Source organism: Sebastes fasciatus, chromosome 5, assembly GCF_043250625.1.
Source record: "Sebastes fasciatus isolate fSebFas1 chromosome 5, fSebFas1.pri, whole genome shotgun sequence".
NCBI lineage: Eukaryota > Metazoa > Chordata > Actinopteri > Perciformes > Sebastidae > Sebastes > Sebastes fasciatus.
This window is the reverse complement of record NC_133799.1, coordinates 32,905,853-32,932,346: the sequence shown is the minus strand read 5'-3', so window position 1 is coordinate 32,932,346 and position 26,494 is coordinate 32,905,853. Positions and strand designations below refer to the sequence as shown.

The following is a 26,494-nucleotide window of genomic DNA, read 5'->3' as shown; positions in this document are numbered from 1 at the left end:
CTGCTCTAATTGGTTTGTGAGAAAAATATGGTGCAACCTTGCCATACCAATACAATATAAAGTAGGCCTATGTAGCAAATTTACACAGATCATGTACAGAATATTACCTATACTATATCATTGTGTATATTTAAGTCCAAGTTTTTAGTTTCAGTTCAGTTTCAAGTTAAGATTTTAGTTCCTCTAGTTTTATTTCTTATCTACTTCTTTGTTGTTTGTTTTGTGATTTATGTGTGATTTGACTAATGCTGCAATTTCCCATTTTCCCATTGGGATTAGTAAAGTTATTTATATTGCTGGCTATTATGAAACATGTCCCATAACTTGGGACTCCTATGATTATTATTTTCTACGCAATGTACTGTACCTGTTGGCTCCAAGTTTACATTGCACAGCAGACATGGTAGCTTAAATGCTAGAATACTACTACTTATCCCCAGGTTTTCTGTGTGTCAGTTAGTTTACAGTCAATTGATGAAATGCAGATTTATTTAGGAATATGCACTAAGTGAACACAATCTAAACTGCAGAAATAAAGGTGTTTAAAACTATGTTTTGACCCAGGGCCCCTCTAAAAGATGTGACCACAATATTATGTAAAAAATACAGCACCCACCTTAGCGGATATTGTACTTCAGTGGTGCAAATTTGCAATTAATTAAAATACCAAAACCAACGGACATGCAGTAAACCTGGGATATTTGGTTAGTTATCCAGACTTGGAGACATAGATGAAGACAGAAATGAATGAAAGACATCACGCTGACTTGGTTAATTGTACTGTATATTAGCCAGTAATGCTTACACGTTTATGCACTCCACTGTAACCAATATAACCACATCAGTATATAGCATAATATGAGTGGTTAATTACATTTATGAGTAACAGTGTTGATATCTGAAAATTCATTAGCATTGCAATTAAAACAAGTGTTACATGTGATCATCATATGTGAAACGAGTATTGCAGTTATCACAGATGTCTCTGTGTATGAGACAAACATCTATAAAAAATAAACTTAAATATTAAGCTAATACAGTTAATTAGTTACAGAATATGTTCCCATTGGAAATAGAAACCTGAATAGATTTATAGGAACAAGTAATGTACAAAGGTATTTATCTGTTGTTTGAACTCTGTCTCAGATGCATCTACAATATTGTGAGGTACCACACAAGAGAGGTGTTTTAGCTGTCCTCTCTTAAAGGAGCAGTGTGTAGGATTTAGTGGCATCTAGTGGTGAGGTTGCAGATTGCAACCAACTGAATACCCCCCCGGAGAATTACAGTGGCCTTCAGGTGACATAAAAACATGAAAGGCTCTCTTTAGAGTCAGTGTTTGGTTTGTCTGTTCTGGGCTACTGTAGAAACATTGCAGAGCGACATAAATATTAGCAACATTTACTTTTCATCTCTGAAAAGTTTCGCCGATATTGTAGCTCGAAGAGCCTCGAATCACAGTTTGTCATCTTAAATGTATGTGATATCTTGATTTTTGAAACCAACAACACAGCAAGATGACATTTTTGATGTGTAACTTCAGCCCACCACTTGTGTTTGCCTCCAGCCTTTTTCTTTGTTTTGACTGCAGCTAACACTGTGACGTAATTATGACATTGACACAAAAAGGGTCTATACACTAATGAAAACATAGTTATGGACATTATATTCCATTTCTACTAATAGATCCCCCCGAAATCCTACGCACTGGTCCTTTAACTTGTAATAAGTGTGTCATATTGTCAGAGAAATTCCAATCATAAGCTTTAAAGCATCCGAAAACATCAGACATTTTCCCTTTTGGGAAATGTATATCATAACTCCAGCCAGTGAGGCACCAGGTAGGGAAGTGGGTCTACAGAAATTGAGGTCAGTGTAGGCCTGTCTCGGCTGTGGCTTCCTCCTACTGACACAGCTTTGCTGTGCACACTGTTCTTCAACATGTTTAAGCACCACAGCAAAGCTTTAAGAGACAGAGAGGCTTGGATCTCAGCAGGGTCACAGAGGTCCTTCAGGCCTCTTCTCCAGACTGTACTCCTGGGTCCGCTTCGCCTTCCACCCCAGCATCATCAGCAGGATGATACCCATGACCTTATAACCCACCTGTAGGCCCAAGTACCTGCAGGGGTCACACAAATAAACATAAGTGATGTGGATGTACTGCCTGTGTGTGTGTGTGTGTGTGATATGTGTTCTGAGTGATACGTTTTCTTACCGGTTCCTCAAGATGTTGTTGTCATAGTAACCACAGCTAAACCTCTTTCCACACACACTCCTCCACCAGATACATGACGTATCAATGGCCGTCCCGAAGAGAGCAGGGGCGGGTAGCCAGGCTGAGGGGGAAACAGAAAGAGAGGATGTAGGGTAAACACATTTCTATCCCCATGTGGTTGAGCTGCAGCCACTAGAGGGCAATCCAACATTTGCTTGAACGAACTGATGAATGGAATTCAAAGTTATGTTTAATTACATTGTTGTAGCATCGGATAGCACATCCCAGTGAAACGTAACTGTACGGAGCCCTTAAGTGTGCAATATTAAATGAATAAATAAGCAATTACAATTAATAATGAATTAATAATGAATATAAATTATTCACTTTGTGAGATAATTTCAGAAATTAGTACATTTTCAGGTCTGTTTTTAATTCATAATTGCGGATTTCCCATTGACACTTTATTTGACATTTTATTTTTATTATGTCACTTTTTATTTGATATAAAGTTCTATAATGAAATAAAAATGAACTCCTATGACACTGTTACTATAAAAATAAGAATGATGAAATAATATTTATTATTATTATTATTATTAATAATAATATTAATAATAATAATAATAATAATAATAATAATAATAAATAAATAAATAGTTATTATAACAAATAATAAATTAATCTTTTTTTAAAATTACTACATAATTTATTGGTCCATTATATTTTACACAATTTATTAATGCGATTATTCATTTTAGAATGTCTTTTTATTTGTTTAATATTGGACACTTTGGGGCTCCATACAACAATGAACTTTGTTGAAGTCCAAAACAAAGTGTATCATTAATACAATAATTAGTTATTCATATGGGTATAGCACTTCACAAACAGTATTTGTGTCCTGACTTACCTAATACTCTCATGAGTAAAAATTGAATTCCTATAGCAAATGACTTCTCTTCGGAGGGAACACATCTGAAATGAGCAGGAAAAGAAATTAGAGAGTTTAGAGTTTCTCCATTGGTGCACGGTGTCATTCTTGAGTAAAATACTAGACAACAGTTGCAGCGATAAATCAGTACATGTGTTTTTATATTTGAAAAACTGTCATGTAAAATAAAAAACACGACTATATTTAATTTGGAAAAGAAAAGAATCTGTTTGAGCATCTTTATGAAACCTTGTAAAACTATTTTTTTCTTCAAATTTTCCAAATTGTGTGGTAGTTTATTTGCTCTCCATTCATTCTTAGCTGTCCTACATTGAGAGCCTAGAGCACTCCTTTATTAACTTTTGTGCTTGACTTTTTAATGGACTTCAAGAAGAGCCGTTCAGAGACTATTAAAGACGAGATCTGTTCTGCAGCAATCACTGGGAAGGAAATGTCTCATCTCTGTGGTCAGATTTAGATATATTTAGCATACGTTTTGTAAAAAATAGAAGATACTAAGTCAGTGCTTTGTCATCTAAAACAGTATTTGCAGGTAACTACATTCAAATATGAGGTTCATACAATCACAAGTAAGTGTTTGTACTGGAGGACAAGCAGATTATGTCATCCATTAGATACATTTTGGTCATATTGAATTGATTTTCAACATATAAAATATATACCAAAAGAATATGTGAATACACTGCAATATATTGTCATCCTTCCTTACCTGAGCACCATCATGTACATGGGGTTGTGACTGAGGCAGGCGATCATTGACGCCAGAGAGATGACCAGAATGACGGGGAGAAGAAGATGAGGGCAGCTGTTAGGACATGAAGCCGGGCGGGCGCTACTCTGGCTCCCAGATATACACCTGCAGTTGGTATACAGCTGTACCAAAAAAGAAAGCAAAAGGAGATATTATTGTTGTTAACTCCACAAAGAAAATGAAAAACATATTTTTTGCTTTAATTATGTTGTGATTGTGTATTTTCGCACTATAGTTTTGCAGTTGGACATTTTGGAAATTACGTTTATTAGCTTTTTTTGCTGTGTATGATATGAGAAGACACCACTCTCGTGTCTGTATGCAAAATACGAAGCTACGGTCAGCAGCCATTAGCTGGTTAGCTGGAAACAGGGGTCTCAGCTTCAGAGATTACATTTGGACAGAGCCAGACTAGTTGTTTCCCCCCGATTGCAGTCTTTATGCTAAGCTAAGCTAATTGCCTCCTGGCTCTGGCTTCATATTCACCGCACAAACATGAGAGTGGTATCGATCTTCTCATCTAATTCCCGGAAAGAAAGTGAATAAGCACATTTCCCAAAATGTCACAGTATTCCTTTAAAAAAAAAAAAACATTTAACAATTAAAATGTATTGCTTTTTCTGTGAAAACATGGAAAGCACCTGAACCTTAGTTGAAACGACAAGTTAACAGTAAGAAAGGCTGGGCTTTTGCAGATGTTGTGACAGCTTCATATTTTTTTAGGTTGAAAATGGACAAACACCACCATATACCTTTTGGCTGATTTATTCAAATCAAAATACAAAAATATCTTATGAAAATGTATTCAGACCTGATTGAATACCACTTTCAGCTGTCCACTTGTGGACATCTGAGTCCACAAGGAGGAGAAAATAATTCTTCTTCTATTATTCTTGGGATTAATTCATTAAGTTAGCTGTAGCCATCACTGTCTGTGTTTGTACTGCAGTATCACACAGCGGGCTTACATGACGAGTCAAACTGACTAATACTCTATTAGCAGTTTCACACAATCCACCCACTGGAAGATTATTCACAAGCTGTGACGTCTAAATACTGACGTTTGTCCCTCTTAAACACCTCCTATATGCTCTGTGACTAATAAGCATTGATCGGACATTGATTGTGAGCCGCTCGCGTCCTCCTTTTAGCAGCAGAGCAGTCTCTCTCTCTGTCTGTTCTCACTGCTCCTATAAGTTCCTGGCTGATGAGACACATTATGTATAATAGGTCTTGGACTTCATATCACTGCTGATATGAAATTTGTGATCATTTGGCAGATATGTCACAAAGTCTAAATACTGGGACACTGCTGTGCCAAGATGCTGTGATCTAATTTGTGTCTCAAATCTACAGAGGCATCTAAGGCCAAAATCACTTCCTGTTCCTAGTGTCTACTTAAAGAGACAGTTATCAAAAATACATATTTTTCCTCTTACCTATAGTGCTATTTATCAATCTAGTTTGTTTGGTGTGAGTCGCTGGGTGTTGGAGACATCGGCCCTAGAGATGTCTGCCTTCGCTTGAATATAATGGAACTTGATGGCACTCAGCTTGTGGTGCTCAAAGCGCCAAAAAAATACATTTGACAAAAAATACAACAACAGCAATGTCTCCTTCCAGAAATCATCACCCGGTTACTCAAGATAAGCCATAGACCTTGCAGTATCACCGCGCAGAAGGAAGCGTGCATCTACTCATGGACAAGAGGCTTACAGTTAAACGATACTGCTTACATTACAGCTCAGCCGAGGAGGATGCCATTAAAGGTATGGTTGGTTGTGTTGTTCAAATAAATTTTTTGTTATAGTTGTTGAAATTCTCATTACATCCCGACAGCAATCAATAAATCAAATGCTATGATAAAAAAAAAAGAAACAAATCTGGTATTTTAGGAGGTAGTGCTGCTCGCTCCTTTCATTGGAAAACAGTTGGCAAAACTGGGCTGGGTTTTTTTGGTTGGATAATTTTTTTAAATCTAGTGTACTCTTGCTAATTTCTCAAGATTACCAACCCTAGCTTTAATGTTTACATCTCGCCCTGTAACAAGCACAAGCCTCTTGTCCAAGAATAGATGCACGCTTCGTTCTGCGAGGTGATACTGCACGGCATTTTTTGGGGGCACTATGAGCACCATAAGCAGAGTGCCATCTAGTTCCATTATATTGGAGAGGCATGACATCTCTACGGCCGATATCTCCAACACTCAGCAACTCACACCAAAACAATCTCGATTGAAAAATAGCACTACTGGTAAGAGGAGAAATATGTATTTTTTGATTTTGAGGTGAACTGTCTCTTTAACACTGGAACAAAAATGTTTAAAGATCAAAGTCTAGCCCCTGAAGAGCAGATTTAAAAACATTCCCTAGAGCACTCTGCCCCTACACAGTTAAAGGTTAATTACACCCTTACAGGCTAATTTACGGAGCCTGTGCTAGGACAAGAACCAAAGACTTATTACGTCATCCTACACTCAGAACAATTATAGAAAATTATAGAAGAAAATTTGACAAGTTTTGAACTGCTATAAAAACAAATCTTATTTATTCAATTTTTTTTCTTTTCAATAAACTTATCTAGCATTCCTATCTTACCTGATTACTCTGCATGAGGTGATTTCATTCATTACTGCTGATGATTTATTGTAGACTACAATGTTATTCTAGTGTTGCACAAATCTTCCCCAGATAAAAAGGCAGCTAAAAGTCAAGCTGCATTTATACATCCCCCTATCACAAGCATGTCTTGATAACTTATCATCATATATATGTCCTATATAGTACACTGTATGCTAATTTTAAATATATCATTACACAACAGCTTAACCTGCAGGTATTTATACTATGGGAGGAAACCATGAACCGGTGCTTAGAGGAGGCACTGACCTGAACCCTGTGGGTGTTGTTGGGGTCTTTGGTGAAGTTGGTGCAGCCAGCATGGCAAGGAGAAATATACTCGACACCATCAGAGCCACACACAGGGTTGAAGGCACTGGTAGGGCAGGAGCAGTTGGAGTAGCACAGGGGTGGAGACCTGTGGAGGCAGAGAAAACAAGTTCAGAGTGAATGTTTGAGCAGTCAATGATTCATTAGCATGTTTGCTTTTGAATGTTGTGTTTTCAATATGTTTTAGATTTAATATACGCATATATATATTAAAGGGGACATATTATGCTAATTTTCAGGTTCATGTTTGTATTTTGGGTTTCTACTACAACATGTTTACATGCTTTAATATAAAAAAAAAACTATTTTTTCTCATACAGTCTGACTGAATATACCTGTTTTCACCCTCGGTCTGAAACGCTCCGTTTTAGCGCATGTCTCTTTAAGCCCAGTCTGCTCTGATTGGCTTGTGAGAAAAATATGGTGCACCTTTGCACCTTTCACAGCTTTTGGGTTGGTCGGCACTCCAGATACCCAAATGTATGGGCACAAGCTGAAAAAAAGTTAGTTTTTCACAATATGTCCCCTTTAAATTACAAAGAAAACGGAAAGCAAATAAAGTTAGTTACCACGCTAGCTTAAATGCTTTGAGTTTTTCTTTAATTTCTGCAGTTTTATTTCATTGAGGAAAAGAAAATTCCAACTTGATGATGACCTAAGAATGAGTCCTAGAACCCGGAAATGAGTTAGCATTTTAGCACTTCCAGGTCCTTCATCTCGAAGTCAATGTTTTTTTAGTTAGATGCCAGAAGTAAGGTCTGTGGTTAACACAAGCTGAAGAGATTTTAAAGTTTTGTTCTACGACATAAAATACATCAATAAATACCCCACTAGTGAATTTTGAAGCTTTTACGGGTCTTTAAAAAGGCAGTTGCTAACAAGTGGCTAAATGAGACTACTAAATGTCATCACGCCGACACGTCCACCATTACAGCCCCGTTATGTATACTTGTGCTCATGCAACCGTGGTGTAGTTTGTCTATAGCCTAACGTTAGCTTTTTACTTCTGATGATTGCATTCACAGATTATTTTACGGAGCAAAATGTGTAAGTATCATAAAAGTTTGTTTTCCACATAGTTTATTTTCTGCAATAACCCAAAACCCAATGGAAAAATCCCATTGGCTTTTTGTCAAGGGAACAAGGGCGATGCCAACTTCCGGGTTGGCCTACAAAAATACATCATCCCTGGAGCACTTTATGAGCATTTTGTTTAGGCTGTGGGGAGATCATTAAGGTACCCTGTAGATTTTTTTTTGCCACTAGTAGCGCTATAGAGCAATGTTTCTATGAGCGGGCCCTTGATTTGCTTTTATCTCATGTACACACACACACACAGAGACGCACATGCATACGCATGAGCTTAATACAACGACGTAACACACTCTCCTGTCACAGTTTCATTGCTATTGCACTGATCTACAGTCAGTGGCAGAAATGCGCCAAGAACTGTAGCAGTGTGCCAACCAAAGGCAGGGAGGAGGACTGCTAGCTGGCAAATATAGCTGTAAACAATGAAGGTTCCAAAATCCTGACACAAGCATGGCTGTATTTTCATGGCTGGGCATGCAGTTGGGAGTAATGTCGAAAGGTAACATTGGCTTACTTTAGCCCAATTCTTGGCCAGTCTAACCTGTAATTTACATATTAATGAAGACATAAGCTAACAAAGGAATGGATTGTACTCTATCAAGTGCCTTGTTTACTCCCTGTATATGTATGATGAATGAGTATGAAAATGTACTCATATTTCAGAAACTGGTAGGAAATTTTGGGACTAGGGGACCACAATGTGTTTTACAACAGGCTGTTTCTTGATTTAATTGTATTTCACATAAGATAGGCTATATGTGTGTGACTCTAACAATAAAAGTCCCAAAACATAAACCCCTTTGAGAAATGAAAGTATCATCACAAGAACGCCCCCAGTCTTCTCACTCACCCATACTGTCCGATCTGGTAGTGATTGACCTCTGAGACTTTTTGTGTGGGACAGCCCATGAAGAAGAGAGGGATGCATAGGAGGGTAGACGTTGTCAGCATGGCCACACAGAAGCGTGGGATGGTCTTCAGAGTAAGACCCGCCCTCTTCATGATGACCCCGCCTATCAGCATCCCCACCGCTACTGCCGGCAGATTCACAGCACCTGGGGAGCATGAACAGCTGAGTGATATCTCCACGTCAGGATGCTAATTATTGTCTACTTAAAGCTGCAGTTGGTAACTTTGAGCTAATTAATATGTTTTTTTTTATAAAACTGTCACTATATCCTTAGAGGAGTGCATGAGACAGATCATTTCAGAAACATATTTTAGTGTACGGTTTCGCTGTAAAATGAGAAAGTTTGTGACCCGGCGGCCAAACTGTAGAAAACAGTCAAGCCAAAACCAAGCTGCCAGCACTAAAATATTAGGGCTGTCAAAGTTAACACAATAATAACACGTTAACGCCACTAATTTCTTTAATGCATTAACACAACTTTTAGGTAGTAACGTAGTAATTCATTTTAACGCCACTACTGGCATAATATGAAACTAGAAAACCTAAAGAATCCGTTGGAACCAACCATGTCATACTAGGTTGTCGCAAAGGAGGCTAAATAACGCTCCAAACTTACGCTAAATTTTGGCGAGGAAAAACTGGCATGGCCATTTTCAAAGGGGTCCCTTGACCTCTGACCTCAAGATATGTGAGTGAAAATGGGTTCTATGGGTACCCACGAGTCTCCCCTATGGACAATCATGAGATTAATTGTGATTAATTATTTTAATCGATTGACAGCCCTATAAAATATGTTTCTGAAAACATTTGAGGCGAGAAATAGGCATTACAGTAACATGATTTATTTTCATAATAACATCAGCGCTGCCTAGTTTGACAGTTTGATCGGAGTTTGCATGTTTTGCGAGCATTGATTGACAGCTACTTCAGAGACTGATTGGTTTTCCTTCGGGCACCTTGAAATATTTCAAATGCCATTAGGAGCACTAGGAGGACACAGAGGAACATGATTTTTTCACAGATTATCTGTCTCATGCACTACTGTCAGGATATAGGGACAGTTTCATAAAAATAACTTTTTATCATATTTGCTAAAAGTTACCGACTGCAGCTTTAATATGTCCAAAGTGGTTTCCTACACATCATGTGCCATTTCATTGGTTTGCTGTCACAAATGACAACTGTAGTCTATAAATACATTCAATGTTGTAAAACCTTGAGGGAGGCACAAACCCAAATAAACTTTTCTTCGAGGAAAAGATGACAGTACAAACCCAACTCACTCTTTGGAAAGCGGCCATGGTGCAAGCCGGCTGACACACTCCAGAGCCTCCATTAAATGACTTTAACAGACTGTTTCATTTCACTTCCACTTCCAGAGTTCATAAAAATGGTTTAATACCACGCTGCACATTATGACTTGAATCATTTAACAGCTGATATTGATTGAAAGCAGTTAAATAAAAGGGCAAAAGTAATCTATTATAAGATCTTTTCCTGAAGCCCCCATCACATTTATATCTGCACTCCTACAGTACCTACCCACTAGCAGGCTGCTGTATGCCGTCGAAGCGCTGTACTGTCGCTCCAAAAACTTGTTGAGGAACGTGGCGAGACCTGCGATGACTGAGGAGAAGCAGCACTGGGCCAGGACAAGCATCAGGAAGAGAGGACTCAACAGGAGGCGGACGAACATCCTGGGAAACACTGATCAAACACAAGCACATACACACACGGGTTATTTCACTGATACTGGAAATGACTTCAGTAAAAACTCTTTCTCTTATCCATCTGTTACAGACCATGTTAACAGTGCTCGAAGTGGAAAAAAATAGGTGCCATAACTCTCTTATTCACATGTTGGCATGTGTATTGGCCGGTATCGTCAATCTCTTGTGACTTATTCCTATTTATTCATTATTTCTTTAAGCATGTTATACTGTGTCAGTCATAATCAGCTGTGGTTTTATTGTTATTGTTATACTAATGCTACGCATTTCCTATAGTAGGCCTATAATACTCAAATTAAGGCGGTGTGTTTGTATATTTACCCATAGTGTTAATAGTTGAAGTGCTTTCCTGTGTTATTTGTAGCCTATAATGGGTATCATTCAGGTTTTAGGTGCAGTGTCCCAGTCAGGATGCTCATACATATTAGGTAGCAGGATAAAGAGACACATTCTGAATTTCTACAGTGAATAAAAGGTACTAGGAGATATTGGAAAATTTGAAGTTTTTTTCTTTTACTTAAAACTGTGCAATTTTACATCATTTTTGACCATTATTATTAGTTAAATGATTATTTTATCATTTAGCTACAAGTCACCTACATTTAGGAAATGTTTGCTCTAAAAGAGCAGATTCAGAACATTTTTAAATAATGTTTCATTACTGATATTTGTTCACAAATAAAAGAAGTAGTGTCAGTTTGTGAATCTAACAGGTGGAACCTTTGCAGTCCGAATATAATACACTTACTTTTCAGGAAATCAAGTAAAGAGTTATCTGGCTTCTTGAAGTCATCATTCATGTCACTTTCACTTCCAATCAACTGGAAAATAATATGCAGTATAAAGTGTTATTTGTGAAGGCAAATATTCAGTGTGAAATGAACACATGGGCATTTATGTGATAAAGTTGTACCCATTCAAACATACAGGACAGTGTGAAATGTGGAGGATCACATCAGCTCTGTTCTTACTTGGAAGATTCATCAGATAAAACATCAAAAGTTTCTTTCTCCCACCTCTTTTTTCCCTCTTCCTCTCCCCCTTGTCTTTTCATGCTGCATTCATGTGAACATTAGAATGAATTGACAGCTCTGCACAATAGCTCCACAGTGTTCATGCATTGACAATCACCCAAAACTGTCAAACACCATAATGGAAGATTTCTGTAGAGCATTTGTCTCTCACAGAGATTTTTTGTGGCTTTTTTGTATTAAAATACAAACTCTTAGTTTTAATGTGTTTTTTTACAAGAAACCAAAAATGTTAATGCTACACAAATGTTGAGCTGCAACAATTAATCAATTAATTGATTAGTTGTCAATGTAGTGTATAATCAGCCTTTTTACTGTTATAAGATATTTTATTTACCACTGTATAGAAGGCAAAGGCCTCTGCAAAAACATGTGAGAACATGTTCTCTGTGTCATGTGTGAGCCACAATGGACCTCTGTCTCTCCTGTTTTTTATGTGTAAACACCTGCATGGGTCTCTGATGGTTCAAGGTTAAGGACTGAAAAAGGCCATATCGAAAGTGTATAAAAGCGCAGGAGGAAAACAAGTGTCAGACTTTTTTGATTCCACTCTGCAGACCAGAGGTCTCATCCTCTCATTAAACAGACAAGGAACTCAAGAAAACGGTGTCTTCATTTGCTTATTGAAAATTACTACATCACCAATTAAATTAATCGGCAACTATTTTAATAATTGATTAATAGTAAATACTAGAGTATTTTTTTAAGAAAAAAAGAACTAGGGATGTCAAAGTTAATGCGATAATAACGCATTAATGCTAATCTGTCTTAAAGTCACTAATTTCTTTAATGCATTAAAGCAATTTTTAGGTTGTAGTGGGCTCCGTTTTATAGCCAGAGTGAAGATCCTGGTATCATGTGATCATATGAAACTAGAAAACCGAAGGACTCCATCGGTACCAACCATGTCATAGTAGCTTGTCGAGAAGGAGGCTAAATAACGCTCCAAACTGACACAACATTTTGGTGAGGGGGTCCCTTGACCTCTGACCTCAAGATATGTGAATGTAAATGGGTTCTATGGGTACCCACAAGTCTCCCCTTTACAGAAATGCCCACTTTGTGATAATCACATGCAGTTTGGGGCAACTCATAGTCAAGTCAGCACACTGACACACTGACAGCTGTTGTTGCCTGTTGGGCTGCAGTTTGCCATGTTATGATTTGAGCATATTTTTTATGTTAAATGCAGTACCTGTGAGGGTTTCTGGACAATATTTGTCATTGTTTTGTGTTGTTAATTGATTTCCAATAATAAATATACACATATATTTGCATAAAGCAGCATATTTGCCTACTCCCATGTTGATAAGAGGATTAAATACTTGACAAATCTTGATTTAAGGTACATTTTGAACAGATGAAAAATGTGTGATTAATCGCGATGAACTATGGACAATCATGTGATTATTTAATGAAATATTTTAATCGACTGACAGCCCTGAAAAAAAATCTAAATCCTCTGATTCCAGCTTCTTAAATGTTAATAGTTTCTGGTTTCTTTCCTCCTCTATGACAGTAAACTGAATATCTTTGAGTTGTGGACAAAACAAGACATTTGAGGACGTCATCTGGGGCTTTGGGAAACACTGATTGACATTTTTCACCATTTTATAGACCAAACAACTAGTCGATTCATGGAGAAAATAATCGACAAGGAAAATAATCGTTAGTTGTAGCCCTACAAAAGTATAGTATGTATATCAGTGGCTCATAACCTTTTTGGTCACATGTACCCCCACATTGCTATCAGATGACGTGGAACAAGGAATAAAAAATGCTGTGCAGTCCCTCGTAGTGGGACACCTGGTCATCCTAGCGCCAGGTGGGCAAAGCTAAAACGAGAGTGAATCTGGTGTTGGCTTTCAACCTCTGGCGAGCATACTAACTCTTGTTGAGCCGGGGGAGGAGAGGCCAACTTTGAATGTTGTGTTTTACAAACCGCAACCAAGTAATTTTTGTGTCTTTAAGAAACACTCAACAACAACTTTATTACTTTTAGGACAAAGCTGGAAGAGCCAAAATGTGGTTTCACAAAGACGTGGGGGATCAAATCTGGCTTTATCTTGACTATGACTAATGTTCTTTCTGTTTAAAAGGTCAAAATAATTTGCGATCAGTTCTCAGTTCTTGGGAAGTGTAATGTGATCAGTGACATGATCATGTCAGTTTTAATTTGGAGTTATATGATAACACGGAGAAACCTTTTGTGCCTTCAAGATGGTGAAAAAGAGAGAGGAGGAAAAGTGAAATGCAATGCTGACATTATGCCAGTAGGTGTCACTAAAACATGAGTGATTTACTGCAGTTTTTCACAATCCACAGATAAATAGAATGAATGTTTAGTCACACAACTGGACTGAAGATCTCTGTGACTTACATTATGTTCTGCGGGCATTCTACGGGGGAAGAAGAAGTACGGGATGGATGTGAGGAGCAGGCAGCCGGAGGTGATGAGCATGCCCATCCACCAGGCCCCGACCCAGCGGGGATCAGTCGGCCTCAGCTCTTGTTCAGCTCCTGCACCAAACAACAGTGAACACAACGGTGAACCATCTTTCCTGTCGTAACCTGACTAGTAAATAACTTTGGGATGCCTTTCAATCATTACCTAAACCAGTTTTGTCCACGTCCACGTAGATCCGCAGCATGACTGAGCCCAGCAGGTATCCAATGGCTGGCCCGAATACAGATACAGAAAACAGGATGGCTGTGGACGATAAAGAGGCTGTTAGTTGCTGAAATATCGTTGAGCTGTTTTGTCATTTTCTTGTCAAATCATGAACTTACAATTATAAGGTTTTTCTTTTTGTCAATGCTCAATCTTTTAAAAACCTTAAAAATACTGACTTTATAAAAAAAAACATTATGAATGCAAACGTCAGCTAAGTTGGGAATCTTTTCATTTATATTGTTTGAATTTGGTGAAAAATTTATGAATTCAGGTTTCTCGCTGCTAGTTGCTAAACATTTTAGTGATCTGATGCCAACTCTACCATGCTCCTAAATGAGGTTGTGTCAGAGCAGAAAAGAAGAACAGCAGAGAGAGATGGCCGCAAACAGAAAGAAATGTAGAACAAGAAGAGAAAACATATGCGAATTAGTAGAAATAAATGGTTGTTTTATATTGCATTTTGACTAAAACTTTATGAGCCGTAACAGCTTAAGATGTGACCAAATATGTCCAAATTAAAAACACGTTTCTGTGACCAAATGTCCTATAGAACTCTCATTTTGTGTAATAAAAACAAGTAAGACTAAACTGTCTATAAACTTTTTTCAACAAAATCATTACTTTCTGTTCTGCCTCAGCAAACTATTATAGTATAAAGAAAAGCCTATTTAAAAATGTGATAGGGTTTTCATATCATATATTTAGAGCACATTAAGGATGCCAATTTCTTTTGACCAACAAAAGAAAACTTTGCTACATATCAGTTTAGCTATCTGCGATGTGAAGCCTTTGAAACTAAACACCTGGAAAAACATGTTTAAAACCACCTTTTAATTCCAAAGTCATAAAATACTGATGTTAAAAATCTGTGTCGGTAACTTTGAGCAAATATGATAAAAAAAAGCTATTTGTATAAAACGGTCACTATATCCTGACAGTAGTGCAGGAGACGGATAATCTATGAAAAAATCATGTTCCTCTGTGTCCGGTGCTCCTAATGGCGTCTGCAAGATTTCACCCCGCCGAAAGAAAACAACCAATCAGAGCCGACCTGCAGCCCAGAACAGCTGTCAATCACTTGCAAACTCCGATCAAACGGTCAAACTAGGCAGCGCTGATCAAATATGAACCAATATTCTGTTACTGTAATGCCTATTTCTCACCGCAAATGTTATCAGAAACATATTTTAGTGTACTGTTTAGCTGTAAAATGAGAAAGTTTGCTCCGATCGGTGGGCGGTTCTTGGTTTTGGCTCGACTGTTTTCAACACGGTGGCCAGATCACAAAGTTTCTTATTTTCTGAAAACATTTGAGGAGAGAAATAGGCATAACAGTAACAGAATCTTGATTCATATTTTATCAGCACTGACTAGTTTGACAGTTTGATGATCGGAGTTTGTGAGTTTCGTAAGCAGTGATTGACAGCTGCTGTAGAGACTGCTCAGCTCTGATTGGTTGTTTTCCTTTAACATGGTGAAATTTTGCAAATGCCATTAGGAGCTCCAGAAGGACAAAAAGGAACGTATTTTTTTTTCAACAAATTATCTGTCAGGATATAGTGACTGTTTTATAAAAATAACTTCTTATCATATTTGCTCAAAGTTACATATTGCAGCTTTAAAGAGCTTTTCAACATGCAAGCCTGCAGAATCAACCCAGGGTAACACCATGAACCTCAGATTGTGTCCTCTTTATCTAAACAAATTCATCTGAACTACAGGCCATTCACCTATGTAGAGAGGGGAGTTGCCGGGCCCAGCAAAATCATCGATGTAGGAAATCCCAAATGGCTGGATGGGCACCGAGCCCACGCCGAAGAGCAGTTGAGCGCTGGCCATGAGCAGCCACAGGTTGTGGGTGTCGGCCAGACGTCTGGTCTCTTCGCGGCCACAGGACTCGAGGCTGCTCGAGTTCTTCTGCAGGACGCAAATGTCATGGCGATCTGGATCACAGCAAGTGGTCACAGAGGGGAGGAGAAAAGGGGGTGGGGGGTTAATGACAAGCCAGTGGATGCAGATGTAAAACTCCTTTAATTTCCTGAAGCTTCTCTGGCCCTTCACTGACACTCTGTTCTTTGTCTGGGGGGCTAAATTTAAGAGGAAAGAGGGAGTTTTTACAAATTAAATGCCCTGGAGGTAGCTCAAATCTGCTTAACTTTCAGCGAGTACATCATGAATTTCCTCCTGATTTATGAAAGTTCAGTTGGAGTGCACCAGCAAGGCTTTCTAAATGCACCATTTGCTGCACAGTACAGACAGCCAAAGACTTGTTTGACTCCTGCTGAGTGCTACGGAGCCTTTGCTGAGAAGATGCTGCCGCGTTCTAGACGAACCCTTAGGCGAAGCCTCATAAATTGCATTGACATATTTGTACATTCATGAGTCCCCTGCTCTGGACTGAGTCACACTAGCTGTCACAGCGGTGCCAGCGGAGACAGAGAGGCAGAGTGGCCTCATGTTCAGGTCTTTGTCTTACTGTGGAGAACGGAGTCGTATTCGTAGGGCTGGGATAAGAAGTGAGGTAAGGTCAGCATCATGGCGCTGACAGCCATCAGCAGTCCGCCAATTCCGATGAGTCTGGGACGGTGGACTCGGTTTCCAAAGTAGCTCACGAACACTATCAGCACACTGTTGCTGACCTAAGAGACAGACACATGCGTCAAAAGGGAGCCAGAGGGAGACTTTTCTCTCCTTTCAAATCAATCCTGTCACACTTCTCAGGTCTCACAGCTTTCCAGCATTACTAATGGACTGTCAAAGCCAAATATGGATGTGGCCTGGGGTGCACTGTGATCCAAATTTAGTGGGGTCTGCACACATCCCAGGCCCGGTTCAGAATGAATGTTTAAGAAATGTAAAAGCAGAAAGAATTTCAAAAATGTAAAGCTGCATAAACTTATCAGAGAAGACAACTGAGCAGAAGCGCTGCTGGCTCTTTGTGGTAATCACATACAGGTGCTCTTTGGATCCTTCAGGTGTATTGTGCTTATTCAGTCTTGTGAACGGCTCATTGCATGGGTGGAATATAATCTCAAAAAAGTGCAAAATGCAAGTCTCCTTCAAAAATAATCCAAGGCACACTGCAGAGTTTGAACAAAATTAAAATGCCTTTATTTTACTTGGCAATAAATAAGACTTCAGCAGGGTCATCTTCAATGACCCTGCTGAAGACCTATGCTGATTATTTGACCGGAATTGAACCCGGGACTTTGCAGTTATTTGGCATGCGCTGTAACCACTCGGCTACCAAGGTGCTCCACTTGATCCATTGTTAATATAAAAATCATAGCAGCTTTAAATAACCACTCTAAAAGGAGATGCAAAACAGAAACCTTTAGGCTTTGTTTGATCTGTATTTTCATAAAATATCACACGATCTTGTAAATTTACACAAGAACTCAAAGTGCAGCCAAACCCTGAGAGGATCCGTGTTGCAAGAGACTTTAAAAAGCCTTAAAGCAGCAAAAGTAAACATAGTGATTTAATTAGTGAATAGTGACCCCTGGTCATGCATACTTGAAGCCTGAAAACAACTGGAAAACATTTATCTGCGTGGTGCATTTAAATATCACTTCAGCATAAAAAAAATGCAGCATCCTTCACCACGAGCACGTACGGTACATTTTATCATCTCCTTGACCCCACGTATCCGTGGTTAAACTGTTCCAAAATACTTGAGTCTGGCTTGACTTCAGGAAGTGTGATTGTGATACGTTGCTTGTTCTCCAATTCCTCCTTTGTCATCGGTATCCTTGAAATGAAGCGATCATGATCTGAGGGCGTGAGGGTATGTTATTGTTGGCCCTTACCTCGTGGAGAGAGGAAATGGTTCCAGAGGAGTAGCTGCTGAGGCCGTAGCGTCTCTCGATTGTGCTGATGGTGCTCTTGAAGCAGGCGCTGTACAGCAGCTGGGAGAGCTGCAGGAGGCCATGGCACAGGACAAACAGCTAGGACAGACAGACAACACAGGAGGCTTGAGTCTCTGAAATAGGTTATACAGTAGTGTCAAGTGTCTTTTGTGCCATTATCAGCTGCAAGAGATGCTTGACTGCACTCACATGGAGGCAGATCAGACTCAAAGCCTAAAACGTATTTCTTGAGGAATTCACCCATTTGATAGACATGAAACAACATTTTAAGGGCTAAAATATACATATTCAAGACAGAAAACACAGACGGATTGAATGAGGTGTAAAATGAGGCGATATATGGAGAGGTAATATAAAAAATGCAAGTCGAATGTAAGTAGAATTATTGCATTCAAAAATTGTACTTAAGGGGCAGTGTGCAATCCGTAAAAAAATTCCTGAATCCGTATCATGATCTGAATCGCCACCAAAATCGAATGGATTGTTCATTGTGCCACACCCCACCCCTCCAAAAAATATTCATTCAAATCCATCGCGAACTTTAGGAGTAATCCTGCTAACAGACAGACAGACAGACAGACAGACAAACAAACAAATAAACCAACTCCGGTGAAAACATTACCTTCTTCAAGACCCTAGGTCTTGGCGGAGGTAATGACTCTGGCCACGGCTGTCGCCGGCACAAAGGCATAAAAATGTACTTAAATACAAAAAGTAAAAGTATTCATTTTGCAGAATGGCCTTTTTGAATTCTGTTCATTAGTATATATATTATTGGATCATTATTAATGATTTATCAACAGGTAGGCAGCTTTTTAATGTTGTAGCTAGTTGATATGGAGGTAATTTTAACAACTGCCTAGGTAAACTCTACCAATGCATCATATTTATAATCACATCATATGTTTTGTATATATAATCTTAAACTGCAAAGTAACAACAGCTGTGAGATAGCCTAAGTGGAGTGGAATAAAAAAAAGTCAGCGATGGGACAGAGTCAACGTTTATTAAGTCACAAGTAAGTGCCAAGTCTTTGCTATGAAGTCCTGTGTCAAAACCCAAAGTCAAGTCCAAGTCTAGAAGTTTGTGTTTGGACTCTTAAACCAGCTATTATGCAGCCTTCACCAAATTGAATGTCATTTTATATGTTAAACAGAGTTAGTACAGTTAATTAAAAAAAAATTACTTTTTTCAAATAAACTGCATAGGATTTAAAAGTAGGGTCGGTAAGGTCGACAAACTAGCAAGAGTACCCTAGATTTAAAAAATGATCCAACTAAGAAACCCAACACAGTTTTGCTAACTCTTTTCCAATGAAAGTAGCTAGCAGCACTAGCTCCAAAAGTCTCTAAATCTAGAGAGAAAGTCGCCAAGTAAGCAACACTGACAGTCCGTCCCTTCAGGTCTCCCTCCAAAGCCACTCCCCCAAAATTATCATTATGAACATATAAACAATGAACAGGGCTATTGTTAGTACTCACAGTTGTCAAGCTAGCAGATTTATTGATTGCTGTCAGGATGTAATGAGAAAAAGTGTATTTGAACAACACTACCAACCCTGCCTTTAAGGGAAGAGTTGGGCATTTTAGAAAATATGCTTGTTTGCTTTCTTGCCAAGAATATCGTTCTCACGTGTGCACTAAATATGAAACATGGCGGAGCAACATGACGGACTCCGTGGAGAGAGGTCCCGCTTCCTATGTAGATATAAACGGCTCATTCTGAGGACACAAAAACACAACGATTCTTATTATCAGGTGATTAAACACTAAAGAATACATACTTATTAATGTTATATTCTTTTTCTCCCAATAATTTGCCTTAATTGTTACACACTGGTCCTTTAATCCGTACAAAAAATGTAAAAATGACACCCGGCACATGGAGGGATATGCGCTAGACTATTTCTGGACCCTCCAGGAAGTCACAAACAAATCAAGTACTTGTAAAATTCTTTGTTACTTTCCATCTCTGGTTTCAGAAGCTGATTTGATGAAAGTTTTCGCAATATGACAAATAGTGGTGTCTTATGGCAAAGCAGTAATTCATCTGGTTTTCCTAGAAACCAACAGCACAGCTCCAAAACAGTTTATGTGTGTTTTATGTGATGAGGTTTTGGACTCGTTTCCAGCCAATGATTTAGCCTGAAGTCATACTGTTTGTATCTCCAAATGATTGCATTAGGAGGCGTTCATAGACACTCGTACGACTTCGCTCGGGGGGTCATGAATGCATGAACGACACTGAAGATAAGTGTTGAGATTAGGAGTGAATTTGCTATGAAAACAGGGATGAATCCAAAGCTTTCAGTTTGCTTACCGGCTGCCAGGTCGGCTGAGGGAGAATAAACGATGTGTTTGACTCAGAACAGTTAATGCTCCTATTAAAGCTTGGCTTTACGGTTTGTTAGCACACACAATAGATGCTTTTCACACTATTGCTAATATTTCATCCTCATGTCGTATCAAATGGATCCATTTGCTGAGGCAAGCAAAGAGCCTCTTGTTTGTGATTTAGAGTCAAACAAAAAGTTAGTGGTTCGCGACTGCGTCTTTAGCCCTGGTTTCAGGTCAACTTCAAATCCACTATAAGCCTTTAACGAAGTCGGATTTATGTTGTTATTGTAGATAACGCGTGATACAAACTTGATGTTTCAGACACAAGGCTTTGGCTTTCTGACTATCTGGCTTTAACACTGGAAACACATTATCATTTTGATAACACATAATCCATCGAAGTGCAAAATTTCACCGTTAGCGTGAGAAACTACAAAAACAGTTTTCTTGCTCCCCAATCAAAAACAATAGAATACAGCAGGTCCAGCGATGTTGTATGGTGTTGAAACTTGGATAAGATATAAGATATATAAACTGTGAAGACGCAGGATTTACTATTCATCCACACTGTTGATACAAGTGATTTAAGCCTATTTGATGTTTGCAAACAGGCGAGGGTGCAGAGTTGAATCCTCAATGGATTATATACATACTTTTCCTTTTTGAAACACTCTCAGCTCCGTCTGTCGGGACGTTATTGTCCCAGCCTTTAGCCCTGCTGCGAGGGGAAGAATTGAGGGAAGTTCACACTTGAATTTCAAACGCTTTTATTTCAGGGACGCGTGTTGGATATAAATCTTTTTTTTTGCTAGAAAAAATACCTGACCCACTTGGTCAAAAAATTTAATAAAGGGAAAGCTAAGGGTATGAAGTCTCCCAGGATACTTGAAAGAAACTAAAGCCACAGAATTGCCTCCCTTCATTGTGAAACAAACATAAAAAGGTTTTGCTGCACAATAGCTTCTGGATCAAAAGAGCTTTTTCTCAGATTTAAAGCAATAGTTTAATATTTTGGGATATATGCTTATTCCCCTTCTTGCAGAGAATTGGATAACAAGATTGAAGCACTTTCATGCCTTTCCACTAAATATAATGCTACAGCAAGTCAGCCCGTTAGTAGGTTAAGGAATGACACGATAATGTGTACTGTCAGACATTTAGCGTGCAATAAGAACGCTGCTCTTGCTTTTGGCATGTCATTTGTACACCGTGTAGTCTATGCTGACTAGGATGAAACGCATCCACGTAAATCTGCTACGCTCAGAGCCAGTGACGTAGAATAAAATGTGGGAAAGACTGCTTATGGTGGGAAAGAAGGGAGGTGGATGGGTCCAACAAACACAGGACTTTCAACCAGGATACCAGTGTACGAGACCGGTGTTTTGTTTTGTAAGTTACGTTAGCAACGTTTATCAATAGTTTTTTAGTGATGTTTGTGACGTGTTTCCGTACTTATGTTACGTTTTTTCCATAAGTATTTTACTTAGGTTATGTACTTATTTTAAGCCCAACCATGATGTTTTTCCTAAACCTAACTATGTGGTTTTGTTGGCTAAACCTAACTGCAGATGTTACCATAGTTTAGTTGCGCGATAGTTTAGTTGTTAAATGACATGTGAAAAGCGACATATAAAGACACGCAAAATGCCTAAAAATGCGTCCTCATGACACGCAGAATGTTCTTGTAATATCATGCTATTTATACGCCTCCCGTGAGACAGGGTTGCAGCAAGTAGACGGTTAGCTTAGCCTAAAGACTGGAAACAAAATAACTACGTTTGTTACGTAACTGGCGTCTCCTGGAAGAAAGTCCTATGTTTGTGTGACCTGTCCGTTGTCCCCTCCCTCCCATCACATGCAGACTTTTCTTGCTCTTTATACTATGTCAGTTGCTCTGACCGTCTAATGATGTGTGTTGGTTGAAAGTTAGTTGAAGCCTGGTGCGTCTCACACCTCTTCCTAAGATACAGTGATCAAGCAAACTGTTTAGCATGAAAAATTACTACTTCTTGGCTGGGACAACAATAAAAGTGCTTTAGAAGTGCTGGTAGATTAATTTTGTTACATTCAAATATAGCTAGGCTAGCTGTTTCCCTTTGTTTTCAGTCTTTGTGCTAAGCTAAGCTAACCAGCTGCTGGTGGTCGCCAGTGGGCAACTCCGGGATGTGAAAAGTGAAGCCAATGCGGAAGTGCCTTAACCCTGCATTCTTTCTAACAGCCAGCAGGAGGCGACTCCTCTGGTTGCAAAAAGAAGTCTGATTGTATAGAAGTATCTGAGAAAATGAGCCTACTTCTCACTTGATTTATTACCTCAGTAAACATTGTAAACATGATTTTATGGTCTCAATCTCTAGTTTCAAGTCTTCTTCAATAAAGCATTGATGTTAATTTAGTAAATTATGGTCCCATTTAGAGTCAAATAGACCATAAAGCAGGGTATGCTTTAGGGCTACCTTCTGATTTACAGGTCCGGTCTGGGAGTTGTCCATGTTTTCGTCTTACAACTTTAACCCTTTCACAGTGTGTTTCCAGTTCATTAAAGTTAATTATAACCTTTTTGGTTGCCTAAAAATGTGTTATTCAGCGTTTGGTTGTATGTAGCTCCACCCTCTCATGTCACTTCTGGTGGCAAAAAAAACAAGATGCGACTGCGAAAAAACAAAATGCCGAACTCAAGGCTTCAAAACGGAAGTCCACAAAACCAATGGGTGACATCATGATGGCTACGTCCACTTCTTATCTACAGTCTACGGCCTTGGCCTTATACTGAACGGACACATATGAGAGTGGTATCAACCATCTTATCCAACTCTCAGCAAGAAAACAATGAGTATTCCCCAGAATGCTCAACTATCGCTTGAACTCTACGACACAGACGATACAACAAACGTGAGAAACACGGTGAGGTGCACTGATGTGTGGAGGGTGTTTTTGAGTTTTGGAATATTTGCTGTCCCACTGTTCAGGATGTACACATCATGAGCAGAAACTTGGTTCTGACGTTGGCACAATTAAAGAGTTTGAATGTTGCAACCCGGGTGCAGCCTAGGTGCAGCCCATAGCAGATAAGAACAAAGCTGTGAAGAAAACAAACAGAATGTCCTGATGAAACTGAGCAAATATAGCAAAGCGCTGTACAGCATGTACTAGTGAAAGACGGATGAATAAGATTTGGTCCCCGTGAAACCATTGTTGACCGGCTGGCTCCGCTTGAGTGCAGAGTGATTTGCAATCATGTGAAAAGCAACAATTTTATACTTTTTGTTGCAGTTGACGGGAGGTCAGCAGGAACGAAGAGTGCTGGCTTCACAGTTTGACACAATTTAAAAAGGTACTTCTCTGCTTCCACTTATCACCGCCGTAGGAAAGACTCGCAGAAATACACATTACCTGCTGCTCTGTCTGCTTTTGAACTACTCAACTACTCCCATTATGTAAATATACCGTTATATAGCTTTGAACTACATTCATACTGTGCAGGATGGGTGAAAGTTCACTATGAACTCTCAAATTGAACGATGTTTCTATAGAATCTGTTTCACCCTCTCTATATTTGCACAACAGAGGGGGGCTTTGAGGTGAAGATGATACACAGAGAAGGTTTGCCATAACTGGACCCACCACAGTCTGAGAGAGAATGCTGAAAGTAAACACTCAAGACTTTTCAAAGAAACCCTCACCTCCTGGAAATTTAGTTGTTGCTTAAGTGGTGTCCTCCAAACCTCCAGAATATAAACGTATTAGTCATAATTCACTCACACAACAGAACAGCAGTGAAGAAGACATGTCATTTCTCGCTTATGCAGCAACCAACATGAAGTTTTGCCTCATTATTACTCACAGCCCTGGAACAAACTGTTTCTCTCACATTATTTACATACAGTGAAGTACAAGTGCTCCATTTGGCACTGCATTTTCTCCCACAAGTCAGTGTTCAGGGAGACTTTTAATACTGGAGCCACAAGTGTAGAAAATAAACCAAACTTTGAACTGGATAAAGCTGCCAAACACATAACAAATCTTTTGTCAAAAGGTCTGAGTCACCGACGTATTTAATGAACGAAACACAAACCGTCAGCCTTTATCTCCATCAACATCCATCTGAAGCAGAGTGACATTTCTAGAGGTGCATATCTTTAATTATATATTATTGATTTTTTAAATTTATTTTATCTTATTTAAAGTTATAGTTGGTGTGCACATTTATATAGAGATTTGTAAATAGTGTTTTTTTTTTCTTTTTTTGTGAGTGATGCACATTTTTTGTGATCTATGTAAATTGCTACTGTAACACAGCAATTTTCCTTTTAAAGTCTATATCTATTGACAGAAAATTAATTTAACGAGTAACGAGTCATTTTTCAAGCAAAAATGCCAAACCTTCTCTGGGTCGAGGCTCTCAAATGGGAGACTTTGCTGTCGTTCTAACATTACTGTAAATTAAATATTTTGGTGGTTTTGGACAAAAACATTTGATCATTTCACACGGGGCTTTAAAACATTGATTTTTTAATGTTTTATAAATCAAATCAAGAAAATAATCAGCAGATTAGTTAAATAATCTTTAATTGAAGCCCAAGAATTTGCATTTTTCCATAAATTCAATTTTTTAATTTGGCATTAAGATTAGAAACACCTCACAACATTACTAGAGTAGTAAAAATAATGAAACAAGTGTATTGTTCTGAACGATTTGAGGGAACAGAAATATCTTTTCAGTCAAAAAACAAAGAAAAAACAGTTTTTCATCACTTCATCATTAAATAACTATCAAACATTCACTTCTTCTCAGCTATGTCAAGTTTTTTTGCACTATTGAAGACCAAAATAAACATTTTGGCATTTTGGTATTTGGCACAACACCTCGACATTGTGACAGAGAACTTGTTTATCTATAAGGTGAAGCTCTGTTTACTCTGAGGCAACACTACACAGGAGACTCTCTGAGAAAAAAACACCATAAAATCACTATAGTCCTGTTGTTACTTCAGTATTATTATCTGTGTAATGTTATGCAATCCTCTAAAAATAAATGTAGCTCAAGTAGGTTACATAAACAATGGTAGAGCTGCAGGTTAAAACAAGACATGTCATAGTAATGGTGTGTGATGTCTGTCTACCTTGATGCTGCAGCCCACCGTCCTGGGTCTCTTCATGTCTTTGGAGGAAAGTATGTCCATTAGTTCAGCTCGTTGTCCTCACGCGCTCCTGAGCTCGCAGATGATTGTCTTCTTGTTGTCCCTCCGGTGAGCCGGACTGCTTCTTTATGGCTGTCGGTGATGTAATGGGACTCAGCCCGCGAGCTCCACGCGCAAATGTTTTGAAAGTAGTGAATTGGGAACAGACAGTCCTCGCGCTGATTGGCTGAGTCACCGACTCGAGCCTGGCTGGGTAACACTCACCTGTGAGCGCATGACCTAATAACGCCTCAATCATGACGCTATTAAACATGACCACACACTGCAGGCATTTAAACAAGTAATACACTGCAGGCATTCACACTCCTTTTAAATATGAAGAGGTACCATGGTTAGATGGTACCATTGTTCTCCTGCAGCTAAACGAGCTCAATGCTTCATTAATATGATGGTATGCGGCTAATGAGTGGAGGTGGTGGAGGTGGTGCTGGTGGTGCAGCTAATGAGTGGTGGTGGTGGGCCCACTGAGAGAGACACAGACCACTGCTAGCTGATGGAGGAACTCTTCACAGTGCCAGTGAAGCTGTTGGAGGCTGTTAGTTCACTAGAAGACATGTTTAACGAGGTGTTTACTTATTCCAGATGAGCAGGGAGTTATTTTCTTTTTTTTAAATCATCTTTGAACATAAATTAGCTAAAATACAAAGCAGAACTTTTAGAAGAAAGTGCTGCAGGGATGAGTCCTGAATAAACCAAAGGCCTATTATTGAAGGAGGCTGGACAGATTTTTACTGCGCATGTGTTGTACACCAAAGATATGACGCGTTGATGACAGGTGACCTGGA

At 38.9% G+C, this 26,494-nt stretch overlaps 1 protein-coding gene across 1 annotated transcript; it reads right to left on the bottom strand.

The window, feature by feature from the left end:
• Nucleotides 1–767: 767 nt before the first annotated feature.
• slco2a1 (solute carrier organic anion transporter family, member 2A1) lies at nucleotides 768–26,182 on the bottom strand. The gene is made up of 14 exons (XM_074636563.1): nucleotides 25,632–26,182; nucleotides 18,116–18,253; nucleotides 16,783–16,945; nucleotides 16,037–16,249; nucleotides 14,244–14,342; nucleotides 14,013–14,152; nucleotides 11,350–11,422; nucleotides 10,414–10,578; nucleotides 8,812–9,016; nucleotides 6,810–6,957; nucleotides 3,880–4,043; nucleotides 3,129–3,193; nucleotides 2,216–2,336; nucleotides 768–2,119 (listed from the first exon to the last, which is right to left on the bottom strand). The coding sequence occupies exons 1-14, from the start codon at nucleotides 25,689–25,691 to the stop codon at nucleotides 1,999–2,001; spliced, it is 1,875 nt and encodes a 624-aa protein (XP_074492664.1). The 5' UTR covers nucleotides 25,692–26,182; the 3' UTR covers nucleotides 768–1,998.
• Between the last annotated feature and the right edge of the window lie 312 nt (nucleotides 26,183–26,494).